The sequence below is a fragment of the Mustela lutreola genome, chromosome 17 (assembly GCF_030435805.1).
Source record: "Mustela lutreola isolate mMusLut2 chromosome 17, mMusLut2.pri, whole genome shotgun sequence".
In the NCBI taxonomy this organism is placed as follows: domain Eukaryota; kingdom Metazoa; phylum Chordata; class Mammalia; order Carnivora; family Mustelidae; genus Mustela; species Mustela lutreola.
In genome coordinates this window covers 15,491,916-15,516,756 of record NC_081306.1, presented here as the reverse complement: position 1 = coordinate 15,516,756, position 24,841 = coordinate 15,491,916, and the positions used below count along the sequence as shown (strand labels likewise).

Below are 24,841 nucleotides of genomic sequence, written 5' to 3'. Positions count from 1 at the left end.
ATAATAAAATAACATTTGGGAAGTCTACTTAATAATAAGGGAAAATTCCATGAATACATAATCAAGTTTGAAAAAAATAAAAGCAGGACGTGAAATATAACTGGGTCAAAATCAGAGTGAACACCCTCAGTAAACTTCCTCTTCTCCTAAGACATAGAATTTATAGATAAATCTTTAGATGTTTTAAAATTTACATAGTACTGCTTGGAAATAGGAAAAGGGAATCACAGATCAAAAATGAAGAGGACTCACTGAAAATAAGGGAATCAAAAGAATGGGACTCTACAATTTCACGTAGGAATCAAAGTCACATGGTTCATGGGGGATGGGTTCAAAATGAGCCATGGAAGCAGAGGCCCCAACATCTACCCAGGGTAAGAGGCAAAACTGTACCCAGAATCATGCTGCTAGGAATCATGGCCAAAAAGGATGCCCCTGTCTGTGGCAAGGAGCCAAAATGAAGCAACTTACATTAGACTGAGATCCAAGCCTGCATGAAAGGATGTATAGAACAGGGAGAAAGCTCTAAGCTTAGCTGTTGACATGAGATTTACTATCCTTGCAGACAAAGGGCAGAGGGAATCATAAAATCACCTTAAAAATTCACAAACAAAAATCAGAGGACATATGAGGACATCCAATGATCAGAATCTACAAAATGAAAGAATTCATACCTGAAGAAACAAAGACGCTAAAGCAATCAGAGAAGAACTTTTCAGTCCTTTTATTTTTCCCCTCTAATCCTCAAAGGGACAGAGGAAGGATTTACATTCACAAAGTGAAAAAGAGTTTTGTTATAAAACAAAAAAAAGCAAGGAGGTATAAAAAGGGGCCAATCATTCATCTTGGAAATAAGATGAACTACTGTTGAAATTAAAAGCTTAACGGAGGCTGGGTGGCTCACTGGGTTCAAGCCTCTGCCTTCAGCTCAGGTCATGTTCCCAGGGTCCTGGGATGGAGCACCGTATCGGGCTCTCTGCTTGGCAGAGAGCCTGCTTCCTCCTCCCTCTCTCTCTCTCTGCCTATTTATGATCTCTGTCAAATAAATAAATAAATAAAAATCTTAAAAAAAAAAAAAAAGCTTAACAGAGAGGCAAAATAAGAGACCAGGTACAAATAAAAAGAGCTGGTTAGGGGTGCCTGGGTGGCTCAGTGGGTTAAGCCTTTGCCTTTGGCTTTCGTCATGATCCCAGGGTCCTGGGATCGAGCCCCACATCGGGCTCTCTGCTCAGCAGGGAGCCTGCTTCCTCCTCCCTCTCTCTGCCTGCCTCTCTGTCTACTTGTGATCTCTGTCTGTCAAATAAAAAAAAAATAAAATAAAATAAATAAAAGAGCTGGTTAACTGGAATACAGAACTAAGGAAACCTTCCCAAACATTGCACAGGGAGACAGAGAACTGGGAAAAAAAAAAAAAAAAAGTTTAATTTAAGATACCTGGACGATTGGGGTGCCTGGGTGGCTCAGTGGGTTAAGCCTCTGCCTTCAGCTCGGGTCATGATCCCAGGGTCCTGGGATCGAGCCCCACGTCGGGCTCTCTGCTCAGCAGGGAGCCTGCTTCCTCCTCTCTCTCTGCCTGCCTCTCTGCCTACCTATGATCTCTGTCAAATAAATAAATAAAATCTTTAAAAAAAAAAAAATACCTGGACGATGGATCAAGAAACTACATATGGGGGGCGCCTGGGTGGCTCAGTGGGTTAAGCCGCTGCCTTCGGCTCAGGTCATGATCTCAGGGTCCTGGGATCGAGTCCCGCATCGGGCTCTCTGCTCAGCAGGGAGCCTGCTTCCTCCTCTCTCTGCCTGCCTCTCTGCTTACTTGTGATTTCTCTCTGTCAAATAAATAAATAAAATCTTTAAAAAAAAAAAAAAAAAAAAAAAAAAAAAAAAAGAAACTACATATGGAGAGAACAGAGAAAATGTTGGAGAGGAAAGATCCAAAACATAATGGCTGAGATTTTTTCCGGAATTAAAGAAAACCCTGGATCTTCTGACTAAAAAAAGCCCACAGAGTGCAAAGTACAAAAAAAAAAAAAAAAAAATCCCATATATGCAGTATAATCCTGAACTGATAAGTAACTAAATAGAGCTCAGAAGGAAATAGACCCACGTGTCCAACTGTGGTTACGCTGGTGACAGAACTTAGAGAGGAGAACTTTATTTTTTCTTTAAACATTAATATACTTTCTAAGCAGTCCACAGTGAAACATTAGGTTTATAAACTGGGAGAGAGAGTATTCATTATTTCAAATACACATAAACACACTTTTTAAAAAAAAGGTTTGTCCTCAAGGAACTTACATTCTAGCAGAGAAGATGAGGTATGGATAGAAATGTCATATAAAACAAAGTTCATGGACAGATGTAGCTAAAATCTAAGCAAGCCTTGCCTTTTCCCCAAAGAGCCATTAGAAGTGGAGAAGAGGGTCGAGGATGTGAGGACACTGAGCAGAAATGTGAACGTCTAGGGCATATGCCTGATGTATTAGGGACTATTGCAGCAACAAGAATGTATTCCATTTGGAGAGGATCAAAATGGCCAAACCAAGATAAGAGTAGAACTGTATCTCTACAGCAACCATTACTTTCACCTCTAACTTAATTATATTTCAAGACCACCCATTGATAGAAGGAAACATTAACATCTGTCTTGTAAATTAACACCACAAAAATGTGCCACTTAACACATTTCCATTATTATAAGGCTTTGTTCTTTTTTTCCTTGGGTTAAGTAGACTGAAGGAAAGGTAAAAATGGTGTGTGTGTGGCAGGGTGGGTGGGGGTGTGTGTGTTCAATTTACCTGATAATCAAATTAACTACCATTCTTGTCCACAGGGACACTAGTAACTATCATGTTACCAATTTGGAAGTGAAAACAAACACAAGTATGTTCTGGGCTTTACCAAATGAACATCATGTTAGGGGAAGACAGAAAGGCCTTTTCCCTTTGGGGAGATGCAGACTTTGTGGCCACGGCACCATGGGCACACTCAACCACTCAAGGTAAGTTTTAGGCAACATCTCATGGCTGCTTCTTCCAAACAAACTGCATTCAGCATTCAGCTCCCAAAAAACAGGTGGTAAAGGCACAAGCCAACTAGATGTGCTACTAATGGAAGGAAGGGCTGTTCACATCTCAGACAATCTCTTTCCCTTTTTTAACACATCCAAGTTTCTCAAAATACCACTCTTTAACCCACCTCCACTCAACATCACCTGCTCATCCCACACGTGAGGCCCAACATATACCCCAACATTATCTGCGCTAACTTCTTTGATTCCCTGCAATTAAGACCAACTTGGAAAGCCCCAACGATAATGAGGAGTAACCAATTCTCTTCACCATCTTTGAACCAATGTATATTTCCTTCCTCTCTTTGTCAGCTTTTAAATCTCTCTCTAATCTTGATTCTCTGAAAATGTCCTTTCTCATCTTTCTCTTGCCATTTCCTGATTCCCTTTTCCTTCTGTACTCTTCAATGGGGTCATGCTCTTGTCCAATCCCCATTAGGCAGCTTCATTCTACAGAAGAGGAGGATGCTTCTGCCCATACCCTCAAAACTCCCCTTCTAATACTCCTTTAAGGAAGGAGCAGCTGCTGGTCCAGTAGGTCCAAGCCTGACATTCACAGTGGGCAGGGTAGCTGTATATCAAACAAGTGCTCAACTATGAGCCCACTCTCTGTTCCTGCTCCTTTGCCTCCAGGCCAATGGGTAAGTCAGGTAAGAGCCTGAGCCACACACCTGCCAGCTCATCCCTCCCAGCCTCAAGACTCCTTCTCCAAGTCAGATTTCACCATATGTCCCCGCAGATTATGCTGGCCCTAATCAATCCATTAATTTCACTTTCAACATGGCTACTGTCTTTTGCATGTTGCTTCTTTGGTCAAAACTTCAGATCCCCAAATCACACTCCAAACCCCTGCTAGAAACTGTAGTTCTTCTTCATGCCTTCGTCAGAGGGTCGGTCATTCCTTACGCACAAGCCCTAGGCTCTGATTCATTGCACCTCTCCATGGCTTAGAACCTCCTATAAAATGAGACTAATTCCCTGACCCTCTTGAAGATAGGATGACAATGTTAGAGCATAGGCTTAATTTGCTGGAATGTGAGATCACAGCTGGAGAACAAAACACTGAGATCTAGTTCCGTTTCCCACCATGTGGGCCCAGCCAAGTCATTATCTGCCCCCCACACACCCCCGTGCCTCAGGCACTTCATCTGAAAGTTGTAGGATGATCTAAGAGACTCCAAGACCCTTCCCAGCTTGAGAAATTAGTGGCAGGGCCACCTGTTCCCTACTCTATTTCATCCAAGAAAGGAGCCCCCCCAAAACCGAGAGGTGGCTGGGAAAAGGCTCAGCCACACGTAGAAATTCTGCTAGGCTGCAAACCAGTTAAAATGAATGTTTAATAAGATACTGCATCGGTTGTATACTTCGGCTGAATGTGCTGCAGCCCAGGAGACCTGAAAGAATTAATACGGTTCCCAAAGGAGCTGGTGGGAATTGCTGAGGCAGAGGCAGAATCTGATTTGATGAATATAAAAGTGCTTTGAGAGCGTCAGAAAGAAAGTGCCCTGACAAATGTCTGCTTGCTCCATGTGGATGTCTCCTGCTATCTAAGGAACACACTCCAAGATGCTCTCAGGGCTGGGGACCATGGCATCCGAGGCCAAGCACCCCCTCCTCTCCTTCCTACCCCACCCCAGTCCTTCCGTGGGGCTTCGAGATACAGTGCACCCATGAGTCTAGTTTTTTCTCCTTCCTTACTTTGGTTCTCCCTTCTGGCCCTCTTCCGTCCCTCGGCTTCTGCATGACCCTCAAATCAGGCTCTCGTAACGTCTCATTCCAGTCTGGAAGTCTCTCTCTCTACTCTTCCCCAAACCAATACTCTCAGGGGGTCCACAGAAAGACCTTATCTCTCATTCTAAGCCAAGAGATGTGGACACACCTTTCATTAGGACACTCTGCAACTTCCTACCAAAACCCATCCTGGGGAGGCAACCCCTCCATTTACCCCTGTTAGCCCCACTCACGGAACATGTAGGGAAATGCCAGGACCTCCATGCTCAGGGTCTGTGCTCAGTTCTCTCTACTCAATCCTTAGAGGAACACCCTCCTGGGTGCCTCTAGCCCAGGACTTCTCAAACCCTCTACCCCATTTTCCCCAACAGCAGACAGTCTGTGGAAACATGACATTTCTCTGCCCTTTTGTGCTTTACCTAAAAACTATGCATTCTATTCTGTAACATACCCACGTTTAATCGTTTTAAAAATAGTTTTAGACACTTACCACAGAGGGAAAAATTGACATTTCCCCACAAATCGGGTAAAGCTGATATTCTAGAAACATGAGCCATAGCATTGCAAGTATCCCCAGGATCACCTCTGGGCACTGTTTGGAAAGCTCCAAGCGTTCCACCACCCCATTACACATTACACATCTGCATTTTCTGAGTTCTTCCTGGCACAGCCAAAGTGCCTCTGAGTACCCCACTCTCGGAACCAAGGAAAAATGCATTTCCATTCATTTCTGGGTTGGAGAGGCAGGACCTGGCTCTCACCAGGACCACGACACTCTTTCAGATCAAAACAGATGCCAGGGGCTCCCAAAGACCTGTGGAGGCTGTGTTATGATGGCACACTTCTGGGTCCTGGCAGCGTATCACCTCTCCGACTTACCTTGTCAGCCATGATCATAGACGCGCCCCCGTGGATGCCCAGGATGGGTATGAAAGTCTGCGAAGAGATAAAATCCAGCATCTGAGCCACGGCCTCCTGGTCGGTGTCATCCCCAAAGACAAGGCCATGGATGCGCGCCCCAGACATGAGGTCGCACACATGCGTAATGAGGCTCTTGGGGTCCGTCCGGTTCATCAGCAGGGCTACCACGTTCACGTCCAGGGGCAGCCCTGCTGCCTGCTCTGGGCCCCACAGGTTTCGCAGTTCGCGCTCCGTCACGTCGTGGCTGTGACCCAGCAGCACCGCAATGTTCAGCGCCGGGGTACCCTTCTCCGCCGCCGCGCCCTGCGCCGGGCCGCGCCAGACCAGAAGGGCCGGCAGCACCAGCAGGGTCCAATAACCCAGTCTGCCCATAGTCGCCACTTACGGTCCCTGCAAGGTGGAGAGGGAGAGTCAGCACCACAGGGAGCAAGGGTTCTAGAGGTAGGGGATCACTGACCCAGGCCCTGGCTCTAGGAGCCAGGTAAGGCACCCATCCCCGGAGCAAGCTCACAGAGTCCCTGCCTCCATTCCCCATTCCCGATGCCATCCACATCCCTCCGCCCAACTCTATCCACAACTCCCGTCGGAGCTAATTCTCCGTCCGTCCCCAAGTTCATCTTTGCATCCAACCTCCTTCTCACCCCGTCTCCAGCCTCTTCTCCATACGTAACTCTGCCCACATCTCCCACCACATCCCCAAGTTAGCTGTGGACCAGAGCCCCCTGAGCGTGGGCGCCCAGAGCAAACCCTCCATCCACCCGTCTCCCACCTGCCTAGTGCAGACCAAGTTACCAACCCCGCCCCCCGCTGACGAGGAGCGAACTACAGACCAGCCCCCGTGTGCGGAGGCGGTGCTGAGACTCCGCAGCCCCGCTCCCGCGCTAGGCTATTCGACCCCGCCCCCTGTGAACCTGCGGGGCGCAGCACAGACCTGGCTCCACAGGGCCCCCGCTGCAGACCCGGAACCCCCACCCCGGCCCCGTGCATGAGAGTGAGGACACTCGCTCGTGCGCCCCAGGGTCCCGGGTGCCTAGGGGGAAATAAGGGTTCACTCTACCTCGCGTGGAACCACTCAACAGAAGGCGGGCCTCAGGGCCCGCCCCCTACTCTCGCGCCTGCACACACACGCGCGCACACACACACACACGCCCTCTCTCACGCGCGCCGCGTGCAATGCAGAACCCCGGAGAGGAGGGAAGGCGCGTCCCCCCACCCCGTGGGCCGGCGCGTGGGAGCTGGCAGAGAACGTGCGTGGGGGGAAAGGTAGGCTCCTAAGCAGCTTTCCGACGGACGCGAACTGTACAGCCCTTCCCCAGACTTCCCACCCCAAATCCTGTTACCAAGTCGTAAGGGCATGTGGGCAGTGGGCTGCACAACCTCACAGGCACGCGCGCGTTTCTGCGCACAGCCGCAGGCCGCCGTAGCGGTACCCACAGCCATCCGGAGTTCGCACACGTCCTCAGTCGGTGCACACACATGTATCGCGCTAGGTGCACAACTGCGCGTGCCTGCAAATATCAGCACAGTCGTGCACGCGTGCCCAGGCGCGCGCCCCTCGGGCCCGGCGCTGCCGGAGCCAGGGGAAGTTGAGGAGAACTCGTTCTGGCCTTGGCACTCTTCGGGTGAGCGTCCCGGAGCACGGAGCCGCAGCGCCCCCTGGTGCTCCTCCCGCGCCTCGCTAACAGATGCTCCCTCTCCCGCTTCCTCTCCCTCTCTCTCCTGATCCTTCTCCCGCTCTCTCTCCGGTCGAGTCTTCCTCTTCCCCAGCCGGCCGAGCCCAGGTCTCCCGCTGGGACGTACCTGTAGCCGGAGAAGGTCGAGGATGCAGTGGGGCGCACTGCGCGCACGAGCATCTCGGCCGCCTCAGCAGCCACCGGGTTTAGCGGGTTCCCGCATGCTGCGGCCCCCGCGCGCTCCCCTGGCTGTCCCGCGCTGTCCGCATCGCCCCCACGGGGGGCGGCTATCCCAGCCGGAGGCTCTGCAGCAGGGCTCTATCGGGGTGAAGAAGAGACAGAAAGGCAGGGTCAGCCTACCGGCAGGGAAAAAGGCACTGGGGGGCAGGCTCAGTCCGCAATGCTGACAGCCCCCTGTGCGCACAGGGGGCTAGACCGGAGAGGGGGAGCTGAAGCTCAGTGCCCAAGACCCCTGTGCGGATCCTCAGACCCTGCGGTCGATATGGAGATCTCCGCTTCGGGGCGCACAGGAGAACCGGAGCCCCAGGTTGGCCACGCACGAGAAGCTAACTAGGCATCTCCACCCTCACCCCCTACCACCCGGTGCCGGCTGCTGGGAGTTGTTCGGTCAGGAGCTGCTGAGCGAGGGGGGTAGGGAGAAAAAGATGAGGGAATGGGGGGGGGGGGGCTGGCTGAGTTTGCGATGAGCCGGCAGGAGAGGGGGAGGGAAGGACTCGGCTCCCGCGGTCCCGGATCCCCGAGGGAGGTGCGATCATTTCCACGCAACGACCCCCTTGCGGTCCTGCCGCCCCCTCCTATTCAGGCCTCCCACCGTCTTTCCCTCAAAGGGGCCGCCCAGACCCCGCGTCCCGCGCCAGCACTCACCGCAGCCTCTCTCCACATAGTTCTCAGCAGTGGCCGCTCCTGGTCATCTCCAGGGCTGATGGCTGCGGCCCCGACTCTCAGCGCTCACCCAGCCCCATGCTCCGGCCAGCCCCGCGGCGCCTCCCTCCAAAAGCCGGAGCTCGGCTTCCAGCCCTACTCCGGACAGCAGCTGCCCGGTCCTCTGAGCGCGCCCGAGAGCCCTCTCCGCAGCCCAGGCTCCGGGCTGGTGGTGTGTGTGAGGGCGAGTGTGTGTGTGAGTGAGTGTGGGAGCGCGCGCGCGCGTGTGGCCGGGGATCCCCGCGGTCCCCGCCAGAGAGAGGCGCGGGCGGAGGATAGCAGCTCCCTCTGGGCCCTTCGCTGCGGGGCCAGCTAGCCACCAGGCTTTCAGCTCCTCATTTCCCGACGGGAGTCGGAAAGCGCCTAGCCACCCTGGCTCACAGCACTGGCAAAAGCGGGCTTCTGGGGCGGGCTTCTGATGCGGTCGCCTCGGAGGAAGAGGAGGAGGAAGGCAGGGGCGCCCCCACGCCAACTTAGGGACTTGTTCTCAGTCGACTAGACGCAGCAGCCCCCGCGACAGTCAGAGAGGCTTGGAGCTCCAGTGGGTGAAAGCATCTCCCGCCCGTAGCCGCCCTCCCCGGAGGCGGGCCGAGGCAGACCCCGCAGTCCCTCGGCGGCGGCGCGGAGCACGGCCACCGGTTCCCGGAGCGCACGGCAGCGATAGGCGGTAGCCTGGCGAAGGGGTGCCTGCGGCGGCGTGCCGCTATCCGCGGTGCTGAAGCCACGCTTTCCGCCCGCTCCTGAGCGTCTGGTGCGGCTGAAGAATCAATTATTCAGATCTCTGCTACCGCTTCCTCCTCCCCCAGTGCCTCGCGCTGGGTACAGCAATCCCCCTCCACGCACAGGCGCGCCGACCCACACACACACACGCACACACACACACACACGCACACATACACACACACACACCACAGAATCTGCTTCAGTGCTTCTCCCAGTGCATCGCCACCCCCGGAAGGGAACCCACTCCTCTCCTCTTGGGGAGCCAGAATCCTAAAAGTAAAGACATCTCTACATCCCCCACTTGCTTCCTTCTTGTTTTCTAAGTTATAGCAAACAAAAGTCGCCCTGAGGCTGCCACTTCTAAGCTACCAGCAGGGGTGAGCCAGAGAGCATGGGACTGCCTGGGTGTTTTGAGGCCTGGCTGGTTTGAATTCTGGCAATTGGGCATGAAAAACATTGTGCAGTGAGGAACTCTGCCCTCTTTACACTCAGCTGTATCTCTCCTTCCAGCTCTTCGGTCCCCACTTTCCTTACCTCAAGGCCTGGAAAGAAAGAGGCCTTAAATTACACGAGGTTTTTGTAATCACTGTACTTTTTAACCCTGCAATCTCCACTCATTAGTTTGATGTCACCTTTGGGCTTGCTCTACCTTTATCTTCCCTTATCAATTGCTACTCTGGAAAGTGAAGACAGTAAAAATATCTATTTCTCACAGTTATTGCAGAAAGAAAATGAGATAGCCTTAGTAAAGGAGCCAACAAAATCTGGCACATAGTAGGTGCTCAAACAACACGAGGGCCCTACAAGGTGGCCTAAGAAGGAAGGGCCTCTTTCCAGGAATGCTGAATACTGACTACTGGAATGGAGACAGGAAAGGGACAAAGTTTAGAGAACTATAGTTTTATTATCAAGCTGGCTGTTGTATGTTAAGTTCTCTGGAGTTTTATTATTCAAAAGATGGAAAGAATGGAAGAAATTCTGGAAGGTAAATGAAAATGGTGGGTTGTGTGGAAGACAGCAAAGAACAGAGAAGCATTCCATTTCTTGAGGCTGTAATTGGGTTGAGCTGGATTGAGTGAAGATGATCATTTCCTGGATTCTGACACAAGTATAGGACCCTAGTTTGGAAACTTCCAGGGAAATGAGGCTCTTTTGTTTAAAGGATGTATAAATTATGTGCAATAAAACATACATCTCTTAAGAATTCAGCTCAAGTTTTAAAATTATAAGCATCTGTGTAGACCTTCAACCCAAAAAAGTTATAAACTATTGCTATCACTCTCGGAAAGTATCCTGTGTCCCTCTGTTGTTAATCCCACATCCCCCTAGTAGAAACCACAATTTTTTTCTAACGTGATATATCAGCTTGGCTTATTTTCAAACCTCATACGAATGGATCCTACGTTGTACATTTTTCGGTGACCGGCTTTTTTCATTTAACCTAACGTCTGGGAGAGTCATCAATGTTGCTCTATGTAACAGCTACTTTTCCTTTGTTGTTGCTGAGTACCATCCCACTATATGAATAAACCACACTTTGTGTATCTAGTCTCCTACTGATGGCCATGTGGATTGTATTCATGGAACTTTTTAAAATACAGGTGGTTGCACCCATTTTTAGATCTTCCCCATCAAAATCTTCAGTGGTGAAGCCAAGGATATGTATTTGATTTAACCCAGAGATGACTCTGATGATGCCCTGTTTAATAACCCACCATACTTTCCATACTTGTACATCAACACAGACTCCACAATAGTCTTTGATAACAATTATTGGCATGGAGAGTTTGAAGTCATTCATGACCAGACTCATAGAAAGGTAGATCAAACAGGTGTGGTCTCTTCTGAATCCAGAAAGAAGACAGTCCTCCATCTGAAGGACAGGCAGTTAGAGTTGCCCCAGGCTAGACACCTCCCCCATGTGGACAGCAATTTAGGGTCACACACCTTGAACCCCAGCATGCAGGTAGAGACTGTAACAGTCATCACAAGGAACCCCGTGTTGTCTGCAAAAGCTAAACCAACTACAGAGCTTAGGACCCTGAGCAGGATTTGCTACTCAAGACTTTCAGATGGAAAACCTTCATAGCAGGGGTGCCTGGGTAGCTCAGTAGGCTAAGCTTCTGCCTTGGGCTCAGGTCATGATCTCAGCATCCTGGAATTGAGTCCCACATCGGGCTCTCTGCTCAGCAGGGAGCCTGCTTCCTGTCTCTCTGCCAACTTGTGATCTCTCTCATTCTGTCAAATAAATAAATAAAATCTTCAAAAAAAAAAAAAAAAAGAAGAAGAAGAAAGAAAAACCCTCATAGCAGCTAAGCTGACAAAAACTATGTGCGAAGAAAAAAGGAAAAAAAAAAAAAAAGAGCCCCTAGTCACACTATACTGCAGTCAATTTTGCCAATTGGTTTTATTGCCAGTCACATCATTAAAGAGACTGAAATTACCTAGTCTAGTCTTTAGGAACAAACTGTTTCCGTTGTTTTCAATCTGATTGATTTATCTTCAAATGCTTCACTAAAGAAATGACCCCCGTGGTTGCCACTTGCTTTGAGGCACATGAACACTGTGGTTAAAAACCAACCACTGTATCATGTCTATAGTAGAGAAGTAAAATGAGCCGATCATTGATTGTGTTTTTCTTAATATCTCTATTCTCAAAGGAAACGAATAAAGAATGGCAGCATTTACCTGAAAGACCGTTAGAGATGATCTTGTAGTGTGTGTTATGTTTCTAAGTAAGTTTGGGGAACTCTGCCTACCTGAGTCACTTTAAAGTGAATTCTTACATTAGAAGAAGTCCTGTAGATGAATGTGCTTATTAATCCAGCAATATTGCAGAAGAAATTGATCAAGGAAACCTATTTTATTCCACAGAATAGCTGCTGTCATCCTGTGAAACCAATGTTTCCCTGAACGCTTCTTGAGAATTTCAGACTGAGCCCAAAACCTTTATTATGCATATGGGGAAAGTAAGACTAATTAACTTTAGTACTGTGAGACAAGAGGCCAAAGGCAAGATTTGGACCAGGACCCAAAATTTTTGTTTTATGTGTCTGCTGTGTAAAAATCAAGCTTTCTACAAAGCTTGATTTGTAGATTCCAAAGCAGTATAATACAATCCTGAGAGAAAGAGAGAGTGAAAAAGACACTGAGGGTGGCCAAAACCCTGAAACACCAGCCCAGCCACCACTTTAGTCTTTGTTTTGTCAATGGTGATCTACCTTCACCATCCCTCAAAATTCCAGCCTGTGAGTCTACCTTGCATGCTAACCATGGTCCCTTCTTGATTGTCTCTTTAACATGGTAGCAGTTCCATAAGTAGAAACAAAGGTTTACACTAGCCGTGAAGACCTCAGAGCTGCCTTTCATATTTTATGTTCAGTGATTCTGTAACTTTTTTTTGAAGGTTGTGACCTTGGGATCAACGGAGATGCTAGTTAACCCTCCCATAATATCTTATTCAAAAGGCTAAAACTCCTTACCTGCTCCCATAACCCATTCAGGTATCAATAGTTCTAATTAGAGCTTAAGGTTTTTTTCTAAACAAATCCACTGCTATTCTTAAGAACTGAAATTAAGACAGCGGCAAAAGATTTTGGATGTTGTTGGTCTTCACCTGTGCAACACAGTGTCCTCCTTAGATCAGACGGGAGCTTGGGAGACACCAAAACATACCGTTGAGAAAAGAATGATTGTACATTCTACCACTTTGAGGAAAGTCATTAACCTTTCCAGGCCTCAGTTCCTTCATCAGTAAAATGGGAGTAAAATCACTGTCCCTCCCCCAGCGCTGTAGCGAATGTTGTGTAAGGGTATGTTTTAGTATGGATCCCTCCAAGAGCGGTAAGGGTTCTGTACCCAATTCCAAAGTGGGGGAGGGGTCCCCACACCACCAAGCAATCTTTGACACCAGCTGGTTGTCTGACCCTACATGGAGATACCATCAGACTTCATAGGTTAAGAGCTCACTCAGTCCCACAAGACTTCCCTCTACTTCAGATGCCAACGGCCAGGTCCAAGCTGTTTCCTGTGCTTCTGACTGGCTATAAATCAGAGGTTCTCACAACCCCCTCCTTGGGTTTGAGTTATTTGCTAGAGCGGCTCACAGAAGTTAGGAAACCGGCTTACAGATTAGATTATTGGCTTAGAGCGATAGATATTAAAGGATGCAAATCAACAGCCAGATGAAGAGATTACATATATTAGATATATATCTAATACATATAGATTAGAGATATGTAAATACATAGAAATAGATTAAAGATTATCATATATAGCAAGGTATGGGGAAAGAGTGCAAAACTTCCACACCCTCCCCGGATGCACCATTCCCCCAGAGTCTCACGTGTTCACCAATCTGGGAGCTCTCCAAACCCTGTCCTTTGGGGTTTAATGGAGGCCTCATTTCGTAAGCACGATTGATTAAATCGTTGGCCACTGGTGACTGAGTTGACACCTCCACTCTGTCTCCCCTCCATGGAGATCTAGGGATGGGACCGAACAGTCCAACCTTCTAATCACGTGGTTGGCTCCACTGGGCGGACAACCAGCCCCCACCCTTGGGTGCAGGCCAAAAACCACATAACAAAAGACACCTTTTGCTCTTTCTCTTAGGAAATCCCAAGGGTTTTAGGAGCTCCCTGCCAGAAACAGGAACAAAGACCAAATTACATATTTCTTATTATAAATCACAATACCTCATGCAGACCCCAAGATGAGGATTTGAGAACCTTAGTTTGTTTGGGAGGTGATCTAGAAAGCACAAGAGGAAGTGAGACAGGAGGAAGTCAATACAAGGCATGTTCATAAGAGAGGCGCCAAGAGGGTCAACTTAGCCCCAATCCAGCTGAAGACCAGTTGAGACTATACAGAATACACCTCCGGGTTATCCCACTCGGGGGCAAGAAATGGGGCCTGGGGGTCAGTATTAACTCACCCCCTTACCCATCATTGGATGAAACTCATAACTCCCCACCCTTGCAGGGTCCACTGGGCGCAGACATGCAGGAAGCCACTGGGGAGCACATAGGCTTCCTACTGGGCAAGGGAGATGTGAGTGGAGCTGGGATCACACTGCCCAATCACAAGGGTCTGGATCAAGTGAAGGCACCACAGTGAGTGAGACAGAAGAGAAGGGACAGAGGGAGAGAGTGAGTCAAGCGCCTGATGTGAACGAGCCCGAGCCTTTTAACGACCCGGGCTTCCGAGAGGAGGAATTCAAATAGGTGTGTCACCTCTCAACAACCAGTCACCCTGCTCACTAGGAAACATGGCTCCGTCTGTGTTCTGGCATCTGACCCTCGGGACAGTGCTCTGTGAGCCCTGCACGCAGCCAGACCATTCGAGGCCAATTTCCCAAGGCCAGGAATACTCAGAGCGTCCCACCACGCACCCCACAGATAAAGAGGGAGACTCAGTCAATTATGATTCTGCCTGATTCACGAGTCTGCGTGCAGGGAGAAGACTTCTTGGAGAATGTCTGACTGCCAAGGACAGAGGTCATATTTCCTGGTGCCGAGGATCACTGAAGCATACCATCTCAAAGCTGGAGAGGCCCATGGGGGTCATCAAACCTCCAATACCGTTCTTTGAAGCCTGGAGACACGAAGGAAGGTGCTGAAGGCCACACAGGTATTACGGGACACACACAGACTCTTATTTGTGTTTTCTTGTCATCGGGATTTATCTTTCCCCATCTGTGAGCACAGACTCTGTGGGGCATATACTCCAGTAGAGGCTGCCCCACGGAAAATCACTACAATTATTTCCTAAGGTGGGCAAAGTCCTTGGGCAGCCCTGGTATCTGCATCTAACTGGGCAGGTCCAAATGCTGGGCAGCATTTGAGCTAGAGGTTGGGGCTAGGGGTGAGGCAGGGAAGGAACGATGATGGCCCAGTCACTGAGTTCTTTCTCCAGAGAAGGAACACGGGGCATTACCACCCCACTTGGAGCACTTAACAGCAATGAAATGGTGCAGGAGTCAAGAGCTGCCTCTGACCAAGAACGCCAAGTAGTACCGGGCAGATCTAGCGCTTGAGCCCGTTTGTGTCAGGCTCCAGGACCTGCACTTGGAACCACTACATCATCTAAGTCACCCATTTGCTGGACCTCTTTCGATGGGCCCCTTGCCCTCTCTGGGGCTCCTTTTCCTCCTCTTCTAGGGTAAAAGAATGTCAAGTCGGTAACTGCCAAGGCTCAAACTTCTATCTTAAGCAGCAGAACCCCTTCTGAATACCATCCCTCTCTCATTAAACCTCACACAGGGTGTGAGCAATGGAAAACGGTGCTTTGATCCCCATCCCAGGCTGAAAGAGGGGAAGGAGGCTGGAAGGTTCCTCGCCCCCTCCCAGCTCCAAGCCCACGCACACACAGCTCCTGAAAGAATGCTGGGATTCTGATGAACCCATATTGAGAATGGGGTCCAACGCCAGCACTGTACAGAAGAGACCAAAGAACTGGAAGGCGCGGGGGGGGGGGGGCACACGGAATTGCTCATCAGCAACTGACGGGGCAAAGATCAGAATCCAGGACTCACGAGTCAGCCAGACATTGAGAAACAGACTGTGAACGCTGGCTCTTAAACTTATAAAGCTGCATGACTGTGCGTAAGTCTCTTGGCCTCTCGGTGCCTCCGTTTCTTCATCCATAAAATGTGAATAATAATAATAGTACGTAAATGTAGGGATGCATCAGAGTAAATTCAGTGGGACAGAATTCTGGGGTAGTACATGTAAGCAGTCAGCATAGCAGGCAGCCATAGGGAGGGTTTAACCAATGTCCGTGATTAGTATGCTCGTTATTGCCTGATAGGGCCATTAGGGGCCTAACGAAGAAGCTCCCCTGACAGATACTTCCCTCAGCTGAACGCTTGCCGTGTGTGCTCAGGGACGTGAGGCCCACAGGGCGGGGGAGGACGCCATTGGCCGGCCCTGGCTCCCCGGCTCAGTACATCCCAGATGGTGCCCACAGGGGAGCTGGCCAGTGACACGTTGGCAGAGTGTCCCTTCCTTACACAGTTCACCGAGCCACGCAGGGCCCAGGAGCCTCGGGCTGTAGCCCACTGTGCCAAGGAGGCAGGCTGCCCAGGCCGGACTGAAGGAAGACAGGCGTGGTGAGCCCCAGGGAGCAGCCTGTGCCTCCAGCCTCTGGAGAAGGTACAGGTAAGGCACTCGTCCAGCCAGCTCCCCAACCTCCTCCGGCACCCCAGCTTCTCTCTGAGAGGGAGAGGGAGGGATGTGGTCAGAAGCCAGCCCCCACTGCACGTGACCGGAGACCATGCCTACTTTTACCCTTCTGCCGAAAGCCGCAGCTCTTAGAACACAGCCATGCCGCGGAAGGCATGAGCCTCTCATTAGACTAATGAGAAGGAAATTTCTTCCACTGGATATGGAAATGATCGTGATAGCTAATTCAGGGGCGGGGATTAAGCGCTGTATTCCATACAGTGCACGGAAGACTGTATGCCACACAGAAGATACTCAATACACGGTAGCCACTGTCTGGGTCTGTGTCACATTCCCATTTGTATCAAAATTCCTGCACAGTGATAAAAGCACAGACTGCAACTCCTCTGACCAGGGCCAAATCTCGGATGTATCTCTTCCGATGTGTGTGGCTGCTGGCTCCAAGCCTGAGACCTCAGTTTCCTGATCCACAAAATGGGGAGGATATCTGTACCCTCCTCCCCAAAAGGGCTGCTGAGATGAGACCAGGTAATACACATGAATTCTTTAGCACAAACAGAAGAGATGGACAAGTAGAGGCTTTCCCTATTATTAATGAGAATTAATATTATGGCTGAACGTCACACAGCCAGTTAGGACTAGAATCCGTGCCTCCTGGCTCCTTCCATGCCCTCTTCCTCACCCCCACTGCCTCCCCCACCCCTGCCCCCCCCCACCCGGGGCTATTTGGTGCTAACTCTGCTACTTGCTGCTCCTCTCCCCAAGCTGGAGTTTCCAGCTCTGCCCTCTGAGAGTCACTGTTCCTAAAAAAGAACTCCATTTTTACTGGGAAGTCAGAAAATACATTGTCGCCAAGTCCAGCGGTCAGGTCCAAATTGCATAAAGAACATTTCTTTTCATTAGGCAAAGGTGCCCAAGGATCCTGGCTATGGGGAGGGGAGGAAAGCCTGAAGTCCCAGTAACCAGACACAGGTGCCAACAGACCTGACTGCAACCACACTTCCGTGCCTCCCCTCTGGCTGTGCAAGTACAGGCAAGCCGCCCTGCCCTCTGGGTCCTCAGTTTCCTTGTCTGCAAAATCACAGTTGCAGCGGGAATGAAATGAGGCAAAGCATCTGGCATGTACTGGGTCCTTAATCAATGGTAGGGATTATTATTATGCTTCCTGGCTTTCTTTGTTGAGTGCGCTATTTTGTTTTTTGTTTGTTTGTGGGTTTTTTTTTGTTTTTTGGTTTTTGGGTTTTTTTTTTCCTCGGAAGATTTGTTTTGTTTCGCTCTTAGTGAAAGGTGAGGGGTTTTCATGCTTTCTGCCTCTGGATGTGTTTCACTGTCTCCAGGATTCCTCAGCCCCTAGCAGACAGCTGGATCTCTTTCCTTTGAAAGAGATGGGGCAAGTCAGGCAGAATGAGCTTCCTCGGGGATGCTGGGGAACACGGGCATGTTGGAGCTCAAGGCCCTGCCTTGGCCCCAGAGGCTTCCGTCAGGGCTGCTGCTTTCAGCCCCTTGGCCCCTTTGCTTCCGTCAGGGCTGTTGCTTTCAGCATATCACCGATGCCTGCCCTACGACCGTGAGCCCATGCAGACGCACACACTCGCCAACACGTCCACCAACCACCCCTTGCCATCTTGGCCTTTTATTCATTTCATTTTTTTTTTTAAGATTTTATTTATTTATTTGACAGGCAGAGATCACAAGCAGGAAGAGAGGCAGACAGAGATAGAGAGAGAGAGAGGAGGAAGCAGGCTCCCCACTGAGCAGAGAGCCCGATGTGGGGCTCCATCCCAGAACCTTGAGATCATGACCTGAGCCGAAGGCAGAGGCTTTAACCCACTGAGCCACCCAGGCGCCCCTTTTATTCATTTCTTAAACAGAAGGTAATATATGGGCACATCAAAGACAAATCAAGAGTTACGGTGGTGAGAGGGAGTTCTCCTCTCTCTCTTGTCTCTCTGCTGTCCTTTTCTGGCTCCCTCTTTTCCCTGCCCCGGGCATCGAGCTTCCCTCCCCAGGGGCCCCCGCCACTGCCATTTCCCCATCAAGAGAGCTTCAGGGTATGAAGCCTTTTTTTTTTTTTTTTACCTCCGCAAGCCAACACGGCACAGAACAGGTGTCGCTAAGCGACTTCTGAGCCTAGACTGCCAAAAAGCAGTGTTATTCCACCTTGTTCTCCTATGTTCTTGGAATGTGTAGCTGCCATGCTGGGAGGAAGCTCTAGCATCCAATGCGGATGGAGAGCCTTCCACAGGGAAGCACCACGGCCCACAGCCCACAGCCTCTAGCCACCACCCAGCGCACCGACCTGCCAGCCACGTGAGTGAGTCACTTCGAGAGCGGACCCTGCAGGCTCCAGCTGAGCCGCCCCAGCCAAGAGAAGCTGTTCCTGCTGAACCTTGCCTGAGCTGCAGATTAATCAGCAAATGAACTGTTGTTGTTTTAAGCCACTAAGACTTGCGGCAGTGTGTTACACTGCATTTTTAACAAGCCTGCCAGCTGATTCTGTCCCAGGTGACCAGAAGTTAATAGTTCGGGATAGAGGCGCTTGGCCAACCTCTGTGAACCTGGGAGGCACAGGGTTTATAAACACCAAAGCCACCTTCGCAGGGAAACTTCAAGAATCCCTTTCTCTATCATGGGGTGGATACGCAAAACCTGGGCCTCTTTTGCCCTCGTTATGTTTGCACCAACGGTTTTCCCAAGGATGCCGGCAGCTCTCCCCACTTCTGAATAAGCAATGCCAATTTTCCACCCATATTTGCTGAGGTATTTGTTACCTAAGCAAGAAGCAGCCTTGCAAATTCTTGGGTAAATAACACAAGTCCAAGAACAATACTCCCATGCCAGTAGCCACGAGATGCTGGAAATGACAGATCTCTTGGGGCTGCTCAATCTCACTCCCAGACTCAGCAAGGCACTGGCTCCAAGGGCGGTGTGGTCACGGTTGCAGAAGAGGTAGAGCAGGAAGCCGAAGACCAGACAGAGCTCCACGGTTACACACCAGGACTTGGGTTTGCATCCTGGCTCTGGGACTCACTAGCTGTGTGACTTCAGGCAACCTGCTTGACCTTTCTGAACCTCAGTGTTCCTCTATGCAAAATGAGGGGGAAAAAAAAAAAACCCAAACAGTTTCCTCATTGGGTTCCTATTATGAGAGTGCATGAGAATCCCATCACCTAGCGCAGGGAGGAACTTAGTACATACACGTAGATAGAAAGAGTTATTATTTTTTAACATGTTTTATTATCAAATGCTACCCAAATAAAAAGTAGGCAGAGGAGGTCCTGGGATGGAAGTCAGGAGGCCTGGATCCTTGTGTTGGTTTTGCTACTTCCTTGCTCACATACCCAAGCAAGGTGGTGAACAGAGCTGGACGGTAGTTGCAAAATGAGGTTCAGGGGTCAGGAGGTGACCTCTAAGCTCTGGGTACACTCTAGCTTTCTCCTTCATCGGACTACCGAGAGGGCCCTATTGCCTAATCTCTCAGATACCCTTTCAAAAGGGCAAACACAACCTCGAAACCACTGAAGCCAAAAACAAGAGAAGGGGGTGGGGGAGAAGGGAGAAATGGTCGGCTCAGAGAAGCCAAAATGGGTTGAACAGTCCAACCCTGGGGATGCGGTTTGATCCCAAGAACAGCTGGAGCCCGGCTCTCACGTGTCTCTCCGCCTCTCGCTCGCTCCCTGGACTCAGCCTCCCTCACCACAGCGCTGCCTTCTGCTATAGCCAGACAGCGTATCAGGGCCCCTTGTTTCCAGTGAAACCTAAACCCAGAGCAAAGAACGGCTGGCCACCCTCCTTCCCCAAGCCAAAAGAGCCCAAGGCCATGCTTCCTTGGCCCAGCCTGGCTGGATAGCAGACACCTTGACCCATCAACTGTGGCACTGGGGGTAGGGTCGTGTGAGAACACAGCAGCTCTCCAGGAAACCACGTGTCACCACTGCCCCAGCCAGAGCAGCACATCTGAATTTGCAACTCCTGCAGGGCACCCTGGAGGGGGCCCTTATAGCCCCATCATTACTTTTCAAAACGTTTCCATTTGGGTTCCCATATAATCTTTAGGACAACCTCGCAGCGGAAACAGAGTGAACAGCTTTAAATCGGACATACTGCAGAAGGACACTGGGGCTCAGGGAAGCCGGGCCTGTCTGTGGCAAAGGCAAAGCCAGCTAAGAACCCAGGTGCCTGCCCTCTCCCCGTGTCCTTTCCCAAATACACTGTGTCCTTCGCCTGATTTTTCCAGAACGAGCATGAATGCAGCCCCAGGGAGGGAAGAGTTGGTGATCCCACGTGTCCTTTACTCTGGCAACTGCAGAGGCTCTCTCGAGGGCTGCTTTCTGGGTCTGATGTCTCCCTGCCTATATATAGCAGACTCGGGGACTCTCAAGCCCAGACAAGGAAAAGCACAAGCTTCTTAGGGCCCTTCCCACCTGCTAAGAACGGAAGGAAAGGAAGGGAAGCAGAAGGAAACCCTGGAGACGTCCAGAACGGCTCCAAGCTCTAGCTGAAGCAAAGACTTCATCCTTGCAGATGCCACTCTGTCCCCTCCCTCCAGACTCCTCCCTGGGTATCATGGCAGGGTTCCCCCCGGGGGGATGGCATTGAGCATCCTCAAAGGAAGGCACAGTTGGCCGCCCTACCTTCCTCCGTAGCTTTCAGTGCCTCTTCTAGCTATTTTTACGCCGTATGGCACAGAAGCATGCTGGCTTGAGAGCAGGTCTGCCCAGCAATCCGGCCCTGCCAAGTTATTTCACTTCTGCGCCGCCATCACTTCTAGAATAATTGATTTAAAAAAAAAAAAAAAAGGTATTTATGCCTTGGGTTTATGACATAAATTAAGTAAAATTAATCGAGCGCTTAGAACTTGCCTGCACTGCACGTAGCATGCCGGGGTGCTGTTGTTGCTTTCTGAGTTGGCAGAGTGGCTGGGAACTACAGAGAGGGTATTTTTTGTATCCCCTTGTTGTCATATTATAAAAAGCGATGCAGCCGGAAAGGAAAAGGTAATGCAGAAGGTGGGACATTCAGGGGAACGGCTGGCTTGGTCTGTTCAACGGTCAGAGAGATGGATAAAAAGGCAGGCCTGGGGGCGCCTGGGTGGCTCAGTAGGTTAAGCCTCTACCTTCGGCTCAGGTCATGATCCCAGGGGCCTGGGATCGTGTCCCGCATGGGGCTCTCTGCTCAGCGGGGAGCCTGCTTCTCCTCATCTCTCTCTCTCTCTGTCTCTCTGCCTATTTGTGATCTCTCTCTCTGTCAAATAAATAAATAAAGCCTTTAAAAAAAAAAAAAAGGCAGGCCTGTGTTGTGCTTGATTTTTCTTTTTTTTAAGATTTTTTTGAGAGAGAGTGGGAGGAGAGAGAGGGCAGAGAGAGAGAGAGAATTTCAGGCAGACTCCCACCTGAGTGTGGAGCCTGATGCTGGGCTTGATTCCAGGCCCCTGAGATCAGGACCTGAGCCAAAACCTAGAGCCTGCCACTTAACCCACTGAGCCACCCAGAGCCCCTGTTCTGCTTGATTAAAGAGGGTGACAACCAAATGAAACTATGGCCCTTAATAAATCCTGGTTTCAACAAACGTACTGTAAAAAAATTAAAAAACTGAAGTACAAATGGGGAAATTTGAATATAGACTTTGTATTGGGTAACATTAGGATTTATTCCTCATTTTATCACATGAGATCATGGTATGATGGTGAGATAGGAAGCTATTCTTGTTTTTTTTTGAGATACTTAACTAAAATCCTTAGGAAGAAAATATTATGAGATCAGTAACTTTAAAATATTTCACCCAAGGGGCGCCTGGGTGGCTGAGCTGGTTAAGCCTCTGCCCTCAGCTCAGGTCATGATCCCGGGGTCCTGGGATCGAGCCCCACATGGGGCTCCCTGCTCAGTGGGGAGACTGCTTCTCCCTTGACTCCCTCTGCTCCTGTTCTCTCCCCCGCTCACACTCTCTCTCAAATAAATAAATAAAATCTTTTTTTAAAAAACTGTCACCCACAGGAAAGAAAAAGATGAAGCAAACATGGCAACATGTTAACAATCATTAAATCTAAGGGATGGGTTTATGTTCATAATACACATTTGTAACTAGCCTCTCTATTTTGGGGTATGTTGGGAAATTTTCATAATAAATGAAACGTACTTATGCAAAAAATTAAAACCTACAGAAACAACACTGAAGAAAATAGTAATTTCACCATGGAGGCAAAAAAGAAAATCCCTAAAAATATTTCGTCGTATCTCCATCCTGTTTTGGTCTGTTTTAACATCACAGCAATCACAAACACGTGACATCCTTCAGTCTGCTTTTTGTAAACTTATAACACGAGCATTTTCCCCGGCTATTAAAATGCCTTTACAAGCATCCTTTTTAATGGCTGCAGAATATTCTTTTGAGGTGATGAAACAGGAAACCTTTACAATCCTCCACCTACAGAATTGCAACAGTAAGGGTAGAGACGTTATAATTTTCATTTAAGTGATACTGATAATAATAATGAAAATGAAGATGATGGTTAATATTCACTGAGTGCTTACTTGTGTGCCTGGCACTTTAACACACAACATCCCTTTTAATCTCTGCAACCCATGAAGTCTCTACTATTCTTATCAACCGATATGCAGAGAAGTTCATTGACTTATTCACAGTCACACAGCTAGGAAGAGGCAGAACCCAGACTCCTATTCAGAGGTACAAATGTAAGCTCGCTCCTTTAATTCCATTCATTTATTTATTCACCAAACATTAAGAGGGTCAGGAGGGGATGGCCCACTATTTCCTGCCTCTGGCAGGAATGCTAACAATTTAAATCTGTCGGGCCAAAAATCTCAAGAACAGTGAGTCTACGGTGCCTGAACTCCCTCTCCAAAGATGAAAAAGCGAAATCCCAGCCTTGCAGTAATGACTCTACCTGCCCCGGGAAGAAAGGATCCCTGATTGCCAGACAGCGGGTCGGGGTGGGGAATAATTTACTATTGATAATCCATGACACCAGAAACCTTTTAATATTCGTATTATTTACTCTTCGTCCTGCCTGTCTTCCGCAGGACTCACGGTTTGTTGTTAATGAGACTGAAGCATTTTTAAATCAACTTAATTGACATGTTTATGGGGTTTGGGAGGCCCTCAACACCACATTTTCAGTGGGAAGCTGAATGTGAGCGATGGGAAGGGAAGGGGGCCCCACGGAGCCTGGTGCAAAGGAAGGTCACGAAAGAGCAGCCCAAGGGGGAAGGAGTCTCATGGCCCCCCAACTGGATCCAGGAATTCTGTCCCGTGGGTCCTTCTTGGTCCTTCACTTCACCCCCGTCACAGCCATGCTGCCCCTCCCTCCCCAGCCCTGGAGGTTCCACTAAGCTCTGCGGTGTTGGGCCTGGAACTCTGACTGCCCGGTGTTTCAACTTCCCCATCTGTAAAATGGGAATGATAACAGTCTCATCTGTAAAATGGGAACGATAGCAGGTTGTTACAGGGGTTCAGTCGGTTTCCCTAGGGAACGGACTTGGCACCACACCGGGTACTTCGCTACTGTTAGTATTGTTATTGTTTATAAAATGAATGTTATGGGGGCGCCTGGGTGGCTCAGTGGGTTAAGCCGCTGCCTTTGGCTCAGGTCATGATCTCAGGGTCCTGGGATCAAGCCCCCCATCGGCTCTCTGCTCAGCAGGGAGCCTGCTTCACTTCCTCTCTCTCTGCCTGCCTCTCTACCTACTTGTGATCTCTCTCTGTCAAATAAATAAATAAAATCTTTTAAAAAAATAAATAAATAAAATGAATGTTATGAAGTCTCCACGGTTGATTTTCATGATGCTGGCCAAGGATTCTGGGTTACCTCCTACAAGGGTTTTATGGCCCCACCCTGTCGAACTCAGCAGTGGCCACGTGACTTTTTCTGGGTGCTGATCTGCAGGTGAAACGGACACGTGTCACTTTTGGGCAGAATTAACATCACTCACTTTGTTTCCCCCTTGGCTGTGAAACTGGCAGTGTTCCCAGGGAAGGCTCCGCCATCTGCCAGACCCCAGGGTGAAGAGAACACGGAGAGAGGCCACCGGTGAACATGGGATGTGAGGAAGAAATTAACCTCTGGGGTTGGAGGCCCCGAAGCTTTCAGGGTTGTTTGTTACTGCAGCAAAACCCAGCCTCTGGGAACCGACACAGCATGTTGCCTTAAGATGCTCTTGGTCCAAAGGGGAAGACATCGTAAACAGAGAGGGCTGTGACAGTGGAGGGCAAAGGGCCTGCTGAAAGTCCCAAGGGAGAACACGAGACCCAGCCAGGAAGGACAGAGTGGGAAGGGCCCTGGAAACACACCATCCTGCCAATTTGAGCTGGGAGTAAGGATTACATTACAGGACAATACACCCATGTTTATCGATTGCTTGCTCTGGTCCGGATAGTTTTTCATGTTCTCTCAATTAATCTTCAAAATAGCCCTATGAAGTCGTTATTGTTACTACGATGACCACTTTTTCTTTAAGTAGGGGTAATGGAACTTCGGAAGTTTAAGTCACTTGCCCCAGGTCCCACAGGAGAGGATCTAGACCTGGGTAGCCTGCGTATACTCGCTACCACGTTGTACTATCTCCTGGACAGGTCCACACTCT

At 49.5% G+C, this 24,841-nt stretch overlaps 1 protein-coding gene across 7 annotated transcripts in view; it reads right to left on the bottom strand.

The window, feature by feature from the left end:
• GRIN2A (glutamate ionotropic receptor NMDA type subunit 2A) overlaps positions 1 to 24,841 on the bottom strand; it is a 724,518-nt gene that overhangs the window by 363,371 nt on the left and 336,306 nt on the right. For 5 of the 7 annotated variants that reach the window (XM_059155289.1, XM_059155285.1, XM_059155291.1 and 2 more), the window contains 2 exons: positions 7,520 to 7,710; positions 5,678 to 6,109 (listed from right to left, as the gene is read on the bottom strand). In XM_059155289.1, the coding sequence (XP_059011272.1) occupies positions 5,678 to 6,091 (414 nt within the window). In that variant the 5' untranslated portion in view covers positions 6,092 to 6,109; positions 7,520 to 7,710. Of the gene's footprint in view, positions 1 to 5,677; positions 6,110 to 7,519; positions 7,711 to 8,277; positions 9,180 to 20,875; positions 21,181 to 24,841 lie in introns of those variants that run through there. The other 2 variants (XM_059155290.1, XM_059155288.1) reach the window with 2 other exon arrangements.